General features: G+C 64.8%; 1 protein-coding gene across 5 annotated transcripts in view; it reads right to left on the reverse strand.

Annotated features, from left to right (window-relative positions):
• Positions 1–10,926, reverse strand: part of MORN1 (MORN repeat containing 1) — a 62,156-nt gene extending 51,230 nt beyond the window's left edge. The window contains exons 1-6 of one of the 5 annotated variants that reach the window (XM_037828821.1): positions 10,694–10,922; positions 9,798–9,869; positions 8,723–8,821; positions 7,403–7,513; positions 6,291–6,381; positions 5,473–5,560 (exon numbers count right to left, since the gene is read on the reverse strand). In XM_037828821.1, coding sequence (XP_037684749.1) covers positions 5,473–5,560; positions 6,291–6,381; positions 7,403–7,513; positions 8,723–8,821; positions 9,798–9,869; positions 10,694–10,763 — 531 coding nt within the window. In that variant the 5' untranslated portion in view covers positions 10,764–10,922. Of the gene's footprint in view, positions 1–5,472; positions 5,561–6,290; positions 6,382–7,402; positions 7,514–8,722; positions 8,822–9,797; positions 9,870–10,693 lie in introns of all 5 variants that reach the window. The other 4 variants (XM_037828820.1, XM_037828823.1, XM_037828822.1 and 1 more) reach the window with 4 other exon arrangements.
• Position 10,927: the final 1 nt, after the last annotated feature.

A 10,927-nucleotide genomic window follows, 5' to 3' on the forward strand; every position in this document is an offset into this window, starting at 1 on the left:
GTCCTCTCCTTCCTCCGTCCATCTCAAGAGCTACTGGTCCAGTGGCCCCACTCCCCAGTCCTGTCCCTACACAGCCCCCGGGGCCCGGTGCCAGGTGCCCAGGGCCGCACAGCAGCAGGTAAGTGGGGGGACTGGATTCAGACCCAGGAAACGGCTCTGAGGCCCACAGTCTGCACTGACCTCTACCTGGTGCACCGCGAAGCCGGAGCCTGCTCAAGGCTCACAGGCATCTCATGCCTGCATACGGGGACCCCAAGGCCACACATGGGACCCCACGCCTGCACAGGGACCCCACGCCTGCACACGGGATCTCACGCCTGTACATGGGACCCCACGCCTGCACAGGGACCCCGCGCCTGCACAGGGACCCCGCGCCTGCACAGGGACCCCGCGCCTGCACACGGGACCCCGCGCCTGCACAGGGACCCCGCGCCTGCACACGGGACCCCGCGCCTGCACAGGGACCCCACGCCTGCACACGGGCTCTCACACATACGGGATCCCACGCCTGCACATGGGACCCCATGCCTGCACAGGGACTTCACGCCTGCACACGGGGACCCCACGCCTGCACACGGGATCCCACGCCTGTACAGGGACCCCACGCCTGCACAAGGAAACCCCACGCCTGCACACGGGAGCCCACGCCTGCACAGGGACCCCACGCCTGCACACGGGCTCTCACACATACGGGATCCCACGCCTGCACACGGGACCCCATGCCTGCACAGGGACTTCATGCCTGCACACGGGGACCCCATGCCTGCACACGGGGACCCCACGCCTGCACACGGGAGCCCACGCCTGCACAGGGACCCCACGCCTGCACACGGGATCCCACGCCTGCGCAGGGACCCTTGCCTCAGCCTTGCATTCTCAGCTTCCCGTCATGCAGCCCCAGCACTCCCGCTGTTTGGTGGGCAGCTCCTGGGGGCCTTCTCCAGCCCCTGCTTGGTCCTCCCCTGTCTGCCCTGCTGGAGCTCTGCCAGGAGACTGCTGCTTCCCGGGCTGGGGGTCGGGTCTCACTCCTGCTGGGCCTCTCGGACGGGTGAAAATTCCTCAGCCCTGGTGGGCCCACGGTGAGCAGCAGCTGACCAGGCCCGAGGAGCGTGAGGATGTCCAGTGGCGCCAGTTGGGCCACCGCCCCGTCATCGCTGAGCACGGCCTCTCCCCCCTCGTCCTCCTTCAGGGGAAAGGGGCAGAGCAGGGCAGGGCTGGGCTGGTGGCCACGTGTCTGTCCACTGAGTGAGCCGGTGTGGGGCCTGGGCCTGGGAGGAGAAGCCGGACGTCCACAGCCGCGGAACCCGCCGACCCCTCGGCTCAGCAGTTTGCAAAACGCCGGCAGGTCACCCACAGCCCAGCCCCCGGCCCTGAGCGTGGGGCCTCAGGCGGCCTCGGGTCCACTCCAACCAGGCGGATGTGCTCAGGGCTCCGTGGACGGCCACTGCCCACTCCTCCCAGCTGTAGGGTGCCCACCTGCTGCACTACTGGGGCGTGAGCCCCCATGGCCAAGTCTGGGTGAGCCGCTGCCCGTGGCATCAGTGCAGGATGCGTCAGGGTGCATGGGCTCCAACGCAGCGCAAGCAACCCCGTTGCACAGAGCCTTTCCTGGGGGTGCTGAAATCGGACGCCTGGAGACCATGCCCGCCAAGGAGTTGACGCCCCCCAGAGAGCAGACACGGGCATGCGGCTGGGTCTTCACGGGAGGCTCGCCCTGGGGCAGGGGCTCTGCCCCCCTCCTCAGACGGCAGTTTCAGGGCAGCAGCCCAAGAAGGCGCAGGCGGGCAGCGGGCTGGTCCCAGGGTCCTGGCCGGCCCTGACCCCTGAGCAGGGAGCCTGGGAGCAGCCACCTCCCACCTGGGCCTCCAGTGCCGCGGGAGTCCAGGGCGGCTTGGGACCACCCAGCCCGTGGCCGCAGAGTGCCGGCACGGGGCCCCTTGCTCGGGTGCTGTGGGCACGAGGCCAGGGCGGGACGAGGGGCAAATGGTCCGCTCCACACCGACCCGGGGCTGAAGCCTGCTGGCACCGACAGCTTTCCCCGCTCGTCCTTCCTCGTGCTGCAGCACCTGGCCACCATGGCCTCCACTCTCTGTGGTGCGAGCAAAGCAAGGCCAGGGCGGGCAGGGGCCCGGCATCGGGGCGCGTCACTATTGGGAGTGAGGCCAGCACGCCACCCTGTGCCCACCCAGGCCATCCCAGGACCAGGACGGAGCCGGGAGGCGGCACTGGCGGGTGGCAGGAAGCTGGACCTTCCCGACTGCCCCAACGGTGTCCTCCTGCTGTTCACGGCTCCCTCTCCATCCCTGCCCTGCTCCCAGGCTCCTGGACATCTGGACACCCCAGAGCAGCCACCTCGGCCGCAAGGACAGAGCACCCGGAGCCGCCTCCGGGGTGGCACGCTCAGCACCGGGCAGCACGGCCACACAGCCTGGGCTCCTCGTCACACTAGCGGCTATGGCCAGCACCCACCCCTCCCGAGGGGCCCACCCGCTGGCCTCTTAGGGCCAAATGGCTCCGCCACGTCTTCACTGACAATCTATTGTGATGCTTGGAAGGGACAAGGGGTGCCTGGGACGCAGTCATCAAGCAGGTCTGATGACAAATGTGTTGGCATAAATGGAGAGAAGGAGCCAGAGATTCTTTCTCTTCTTTCAGGAAGTGGTTTCTAGAGAAGTGGTGCTATTTCTCCTCCCAAGGGAAAAGTTATGATGCTGCTTACTGGGGCCGATCTGGAGACTTGGCTGCCCCGCTCACCTGGCGCCATCAGCACGTCCCACCTGCAGCCTCCCTTGGGTGCCGGGGGGCGGCCCGCTGGGAAGGGCGCAGAAGGCAGGTGGCAAACAGGGAGCCCAGGGCCCCGGTTTCCCTAGTGTCAGCCTCAGAAGGTAGCCATGGTTTGGGGGAAGTGACGCCCCATGCTTCCCCGACCCCTGTGCTGCTGCAGGTGAGGCCTGTCGCTGATGTCTCACAAACTGAGGGGTGTCGGGCTCGGGGACCCCCTTCCTGAGTGCCCAGGGCTGCCGCTGTGAAGGGGGCCTCTGGCCAGCGGACACCGGGTGGGGGGACCTCACGGGTGGCATGCACCCAAACCACAGCCAGCACGCGGGGCAGCTGCGCAGCCCATAGGAGGCAGTGTGCATTGGCACAAACACGCATGGGGCACCCCTGCACCCCAGCCTGGCTCCGTCTCCAGGAGGTGCTTTTGTTCCAATGATGCGTCCTCCCAGGGCTGCCCTGATTGGGGGCATGGGGGTGTCTGAGCCGTGAGCTGCTCTCCTGGGGTGGATACTCGTGGGCCCCGGTGAGGGGCCCGTTGTCACTGGCCACCAGCCCTGACCGCCTACGGGAGGGGACGGTTTTGCTCGGTGTACATTGTCTTCATTTGCTGACAGAAGCAGCTGTAGCACATTTATTTTCAGGGGTATTTAATTTCCTAGAACCTCCTTCTAAGGAGATTTATAAAACTCTGCTTCAGGGAACACTGGCTCCAAAGCCGGGGCGGGATTTTGGGGATGCGCCTGCCGCCCTGAGCGTGCCCGTGGCACCGACTGTTTCCCTGGAACACGGCCATTGCCAGGCTGGTGTTTGCCCTCAGACCAGCTCCAGGGATGGCCAATGGAGAACATTCACGTAAGAACAAGTCTCAAAGGTGAAGACCCGAGGAAGAAAAACACCGACGGGAGAGTCACTGTTTTCTAGTCTTTTCGTTAAATAAAATTATGTCTCAACTGTTTTTTTCTCATGGAGTGCAGGTGGGCCGCGGCAGGTGTGGGCCAGGGCAGCTCTCGGGGGCGGTGGGCGCGGCAGGAGCGAGACGGCGGGGGGCCGGGGCCTGGACTCCAGAGGAAACCAAGGGTCGGACAGAGCCCTCCCGTGCTCCCACGGCGAGAGCCATTGGCCGAGGGCAGTTACGTGCCCAGCCGAGGGGCTGCCGGATGGACCACGGAGGGGTTTGGGGGGCGCCACGGGAGAGTAAAGCGAGCCCTCTTCAAGGTTGGGGGGATCAGCGCAGGCAGGCTGGGGCGCGAGGCGCGCGTCCGCACGCTCTGTCAGGAGGGCCGGGTCTGCCGAATGAAAACCCGCAGGACCCTCTGGCTGATGCGCGCCGGGGAGGCAGGTTAAGGCCCCTTTCTGGCCGTGGTCGCCTCGTCCTGAGGCTGGACCCCACGGGGCACCTCGGCTCCGGAGAGCCGGGCACTGGGATAACAGGGCAGAGGCCGCGCCCAGGCTCTCTGTCCCCTGCTGCCGAGGCAGGGACACAGGGGCACGATTTTCCTCGCACAGGAAGCGTGTGGCTTGGCAGCCGTGAATGTGGTGCTGAGTCTGGGGTCACCCAGGGGCCGGGTCCCTGGACCCCCGTCTCGGGCTCCTGCATCCACACAGTGAGGAATGTGTCCCGCCTAGCACCGCCCGGGGCCCCTCAGGACACGGCTGGAAGGACGCGGTGGCCCAGGACCCAGCTCATGCCCAGACGCGGGGCCTCTCTGGAGGCTGGGAGACCCAAGGCTGGCTCCGGTCCCCCCATTCCGCAGGGGTCGGTTACGGCCCTCCCCTGCCTTCGCCGGCCACGTCCGAGCTGCCCGCAGGGCGGCCTCCGCCTCCTGTGCCCCCTGCCGCCATCTCCTGCTGCCTCAGGACCCACGGCCCCAGCGGCCCCCTTGCTGCGCGCCTGCCCTCCCTGTCCGTCTCCCGGAAGAGCAGGGCCTCCTCAGGACCTCCCTGCCGTGGGTGTGTCCCACGAGGCTGACAAGACCCCGGCTCCCAGGGGGCGCCCCCCCTGCCTGGCCCCACCCCCTCTGCACACACCCTTTCCTTCCGACCTCACCCCAGATGTCACCACTTCCGAGGGGGCCTCTCAGACGCCCCAGCACACCCTGTCCCTCCCCGCAGCTGGGGCGTCTTCAGGGCACCCCTCCGAAATCACCCCGAACGCTGATCTGTGTCCTCGCTCGCCGAGGTCACCGGGCCCTCCAGAGAGGCCCAAGGTGGTGCGTGCAGCCCCCACTCACTTCGCTCACGACCACGACCCCAGCCTGGGTCTCAACGGACTCACGGGCAAGTGCTCAGGACACAGCAAGTGAATGGGTGGATTTGGGGGCCCCCAAAAGGCCTTCCTACCTGCCTGAGCTCCCCCCTACCCGGCCACTCCTGGAACCCACCCCTGGCCCACGAAGAGGTGGCTCAGTGCCTTGCCGAGAGGGGCAAAGACGGGGCATCTTGACCCCAAGGGCATTTTGGTCAAGAATGCGCTACCGAGGCAGCACGCCCCCTCAAAAGACAAGCACCGTTTCCGGGGACAACACGGCACGGTGGCGGCGGGGGTGGTTTCTGGAACCAGGCCAGCTGGACACAGTTGCCCCCGGAGCTGGTTGCCAGCTGGGGGACCCGGGGCGGGGCAGTGGACGTAACCCCGCTGGGCCCCCGTTTCCCATCAGACGGGCCAGCCCCAGGGGCCGGTGCGGCCGCAGCTACCTCGTAGGTGGAGCCACCGGTGCAGCGGAGCAGCCCGTGTCCCTGCCGTTGGTCCAGAACCCAGTCGCCTTCGTAGGTGTCTCCGTTCCTGTGGGCATAGAGGCGGCTGGAGTCCCTGGAAGGCAGCAGCCGGCCGCCCCGCGGGACACTGGCACCGCCTCGCCAAGGGGGGAGCCAGGTGGCTCTGAACGAGGCTTCTGGCACGGGCCACTGGGGACCGAGGCAAAAATAGGCCTTGAGCAGATGGCCGGGAGCCCCTGCCCGGCTGGGCGGGGAGCAGAGGGCGGCGGGAGCACACGGAGCAGCAGCGCATGGGTCATTGCTCCTCGCCATGGCTGCCCCTCCTGCTGCAGGGAATGGGATGGGCTGGCAGAGCTGGGTGAGGAGAGAGGAGTCAGAAACCTTTAACAGCATCTGAGCGATTGCTGAGGAATTTAAAAACAGGTTTAAAACGTCCAACACGAGGCTGGAGGGACAAGGCACCTGCAGGCCGGGGGCTGCCCGGCAGACTGGCCGATGGGACCAGGAGCTGTCTGGGGCAGGGAGGTGGGTGTTCTCCTGCTCTACAGGCAAATAGTCCATTTTAACAAATCCACCGCATCAGACAGCACGCGCTTAAAGGCCAGGCCTGGGGGTGGGTGAGTGGGGAGGGGGCCGGGCCGGGCCGCGGTGGGGGGTTACGAGGCCAGCACGGCCCACGCTCAGGCCTGGCTGTCGTGCCGCTTAGACGGAGCCTTGGCCTCCCGGGCCCCTCGGCGGGGGGCGCATCGGGGCAGCGGCTTCCCGGGCGGGTCTGCCGGGGCCCACACCAGACTCACGGGAAGAACATCTGTCCGAGTCCGTGCTTCCTGTTGTTGTGAAACGACCCTCGGTACACGCGCCCGTCCTGGTGCACCAGGAGCCCGTGTCCTAGTGAAGGAACCAAAAGACGCCCACTTGGCTTCATGCCTCATGTCAGGGACCCACCCTGGCCCCGGCCCTGCCCCTGCCTCAGGTGCGGGGACGTGGCCTGCCCCTTGGGGTGGGGGAAGCTGGTGCATTTAGAAGGCCGGCACTGGGGGCTCAGCACCCCACCTCGGGAGCCAGGCCGTGTTCCAGGATGAGGCCCCACAGCAGCGGCCCGGCCCTGCCCTGGCTGGGGACTGGGGGTGTTGGCAGCCACGTGCCCGGGTCCAGCCTTGTCGGGAAAGCGAGCCTGGGTGCAGCCAGCAATGGCTCTGCGTGAGGCAGAGAAGAGGGTGCCATCCGAGGGGCCCCCAATCCCCAGCACTGAGACGGAAAGTGCTCTGCTCTGCGGCTGCGATACTGCTGGTGTGGGGTGAAGTTCTGTCCGCTGGGTCTGCCTTTAGGTTCACGGCCACAACAGCCGTGCTTGACTTTCAGTGCTCTCCTCACCCACTCTGATCTAAGGGGCCTGAGGAAAAGCTAATGAGAACGTGGCTTCACTGAGTTGCTTGCTAGCTCCAGACTGCCTGGTTCAGAAACGCGATGGCATTGCCACTTTTAAATATAAGCAAACGATGTAAAATATCAAAGGAAGCTGCATCTATAGTCAATCGTTTTACAACCACTTCGCTCACTTTTTGGCTGCGCCTGGCCACATGGGGGCAGGGGGCTGGGCAGAGGGGATGAGTGGGGGCTCCCGTCCCGGCGTGGACTCTACCCACCCCCCCGAATCTGGCCTCCTGACTGGCTCTGGGCAACAGAAGGGGACACTGAAGCAGTGTGCCTGGTACAGGGATGGGCGAAGCAAGCGCCCTCGGCCTCCCTCTCCTGATCTCTGACGGAGACAGACCTGAGCGGCCCCAAACCCAGGGGGCCACCAGACCCCGTGGAGTCAGAGCCCCGGGGAGGGGTGCTGCTGCCCCAGCACGGCGCCCGGCTGGCGGTCAGCACTCGGGGAGCGGGTGTGTGCCCTGCGACGTCAGACCTTCTCTCGTGCCACGGGAGAACGCCCCCTCGTAGTGTCCGCCGGCCTTGTACCACATGGTGCCATGTCCCTGAGGCTCTCCCAAAACGAACTGTCCGCAATAGGTGTTCCCTGGAGGCAGAGGAGGAGGAAGGGGGAGGACACACTTTCAGGGCCATCGTGGTTCTGTCTTCCCCTGACCAAGGGGGCAGCAGGCACCACCTTGGAGGGTGACACTGCCTCTTCTCGCCCCTTGCGCTGGTCAGCAAGGAGATGGGCACGGTGGCAGCCCTGGTTACTCCTGGAAGGCCTGTGGCTCTGTCCCCCTCCGACGGCCATTCCGGGCAGACGAGCCCACGCTGCCCTCGCTGTGACACCTACGTCCGTGCTGTGCCCCGGTGCCGAGGGCTGGGGCCGTGCACCGGACTTTCTCCCAGCTTTGCAAAAACCGACCAAAAGTCAAACCCGGGAGGATAGTACTCTACCGAGAGCTCAGGCCAAATGTGTGGCAAGACCCAGTTGCAAGTTGAGCTGTGTGCCCAGGAAGTCCTGGTGCTGTGGAGCGGCCCCCTTTGGAAACAGGGTCCTGGCAGGTGGAGCTAGCTAAGTTAAAAGGACATCACTTGGGTTACGGTGATTCTTAATCCACCAGGACAGGCGTCCTTGCAGAAGGGGAGGGGAGGGTTGAGTGATGGTGGCGGCGAGGGCAGAGAGAACACCAGGAGCCACCGGCAGCCGCAGGGGTAGGGAAGGCACCTCTCCACGGACCCCAGGGGCACTGGCCCTGCCACACTCCCCAACTGGGAGACGACAGGCATCCATCCTTGTCAGCCACCAGGTTTGTGGCACGTTGTGATGGCCTCTCGGGAAGCCAAGACCAAAGCAACAGCCGGGCCCAGCAGAGGGCCTGGGGCTCCTGGAGGCAGCCCCCCACCCCACCCCGCATCCCCGCACGAGTGCCACCAGAGCCCTTTGCTCATCCCCTCCCAGCACTCACCCCGGCCCCAGGGGTACAATTTGGTTAAAATCTCTTGGAAGAAAAAAGGAGACAATGATGACCGTGCACTGTTGAACCTTTATTCCAACCCAAGCGTGAAGGGGAACGCAGAGCTTCCTGCTGGGGAGTGAACACAAGCTGGGGTCCTCGCCCCTTGCAGAGCATGAGGACCCTTGGAGCTGTGGCTGGCGCACCCGTTGCCAGGCCCGGGTTGGCTACTGTTAGGAGACGCACAACGCAAACCTCACAGGGAGAGCCCTCTGCGCCCTTCAGAAGCGGGCTCCGAGTCACGTTCGAGGGGCTTCACCAGCCATGAGCCATCGGGCCCTGCCCCCCCAGCTCACCTGAAGAGGCCCAGTAGCGGCACCCCTGTCCCAGGATCTCTCCATCCACAAACTCGCCTTCATAATAACTCCCATCTTTAAACAGCAACTTCCCATGACCTGCCAAAAAAAATCCTGATGTCAAACGGAGCTGGAAAGTGACTGTGGATACACCTGCCTGCTGCTAGGGCTTCCTTCTTGGAGTGAAGATCTTGGCTTCCAAGCCCTCGGCTTTTGTCTGGCCCCATCACTTGTTCAATGCCTGGTCTTTGCAAACTCACTTGCACATTACATGTTTATCAATAAAACTGTTTTCAGAACATCTCAGGACACACCGTGGAACCCCTGCTGTCTCAGCCGGAGGAGCCACTGAGGGATAAAACATGCAGAGACGAGGCCTCGAACTCCGGGGGCGGATGCTCTGATCACATTGCCTCGGTTGGCACAGGCCAGAAGAGGGTACCCAGCAGACGCACAAAGAATAAATTTCAAAAAGCGGCTCTAGCAGCAGAGCCTCAGGTACTTCCTTCCCGCCTGGCACGGAGGAAGGGGATCACAGACTTCAGCAGAAAACCGAGAAACTGTTTAGCAAAAGCATTACAATAAAAGTTAACGGGTCAAAAGTAAAGAAAATTCTGGGAGACAGGATGCCAAAAGGGTGAATATGACAGCTATCAAAAGGACCAACAGTCCAACAGAAAAAAGGCAGAGGCTGTGAGCAAAGCCACAGTTCTAAACTGTGTGTGAGCACCAATGAGTGACGGGCAGGACCCCAAAACGTCCACCGCGCAGCCTGCAGAGAGGGTGCCAGTGACTTTCATTCTACACTTTCTTTCCTCCATTGCTCAGCTTTGCTACGAAGTAGGCAGTCTCTTTATCATCAGAAACAAAACCACAGAGCCAGATTTTACTTGGGAAAAAAGAACTGGAACTCCAGGGAAGGCTTGTGAGTTGCAGCCAAAGGTGCCCAAAACCCGAGGGAAGATGGGGTGCCAAGGTCCCCCGGCGTGCTGGCGCCCCTGCCGAGCTCCCCGAGGAAACTGGCTCTGTCAGCCATGAGGTGGCAGCCGTGGGGAGACCGACGACGGGGTCTCACCGTGTTTTTTTCCTCTTTTCCATTCTCCTTCGTATTGAAAAAAAGAATTCTGGTACACGTAGAGGCCGTAACCTGAACATTGAAAAGACGAAGCACCCAGTGAGCTTCTGGCAGGCCCCCCGAGGGGTGCTGAGGGGGCACAGAGCAGCCCCCACTGGGTGGGGGCGCAGGGGCCGCGCAGCTCCCAGGACCCTCCCAGGACCGTTCAAGGCGTCTGGGTGCTTCACCTCCTGTTCCCCCTCCAGCACTGCCCAGAGGTTAACTTTGGGGCTGGGGGTTTTCCTGCCTAATGTTCCTTCCTTCCTTCCTTCATTCATTCATCCAATTATGCAACCAACGTGGCTGAGCACCTAGAGGTGCCAGCTTCCAGGGATGCAGTGAGGACTGGAGGAGGGCTAGCATGAACTCAGTGCAGGGATTCTGCGGGGAGAGGCCATGGGGGAAGTGGGGGCGTTCCTGCCGCGGGGCACGCTGAGCCGGCAGGCAGGAGGGGAGAGCCGGCGGCAGGGGCGTCTGCGCGGGCACAGGGCGGGAAGGAGCCCGAGACGGGAGGCTGCGTGTGCCGGCGCGGGCCCCAGTCACCCCACGGCCCGAGCTCCGGGCTCCTCGCCGCCACATCGGGCACGCGGGAGCCTAGGAACGCGCGGTCCCGGGAAGCCCCGGCCGGGCCCCGCCGCGGAACAAGGACGCCCGGAGGCGGTCCCTAAGGACGCGAGCCGCGCTGCGACCCGAGGCGGGCGGAAAGGCTCGAGGGCTCCCCGCCGGCCCCAGACCTCGACTCCCCACAGGCAGCACGCGGACGGCCTGGGACCCTTCCCCTCTCTCGGGTCCCCCGGGGGAGGCTGGGGGGGGCGCGGGACAGGCCGCCCCCCGACCCCCGCCCCTGCCCGCGCTACCGTCCCGCGGCGGCCGCCTCGGCGGGTCCCGGCGCCCCAGCCCCGAGCTCCGGGCTTCGGAGGCCGCCATCTTGCGGCTGGAGGGTTGACTTAGCAACCAGCTAAGGCGTCCTCCATTGGCTCTTTGGTAGCGAGGGGTGTGGCCGCGAGATCAAGCCCAGGGCGAGTAACAATCTCGGGAGCGCAGATTCCCGGACCCGGAGCCGGCGGAAGCCGCTGCTCCTGTGCAGCACT

Source organism: Choloepus didactylus, chromosome 2 (assembly GCF_015220235.1).
Source record: "Choloepus didactylus isolate mChoDid1 chromosome 2, mChoDid1.pri, whole genome shotgun sequence".
NCBI classification, from domain to species: Eukaryota; Metazoa; Chordata; class Mammalia; order Pilosa; family Megalonychidae; genus Choloepus; species Choloepus didactylus.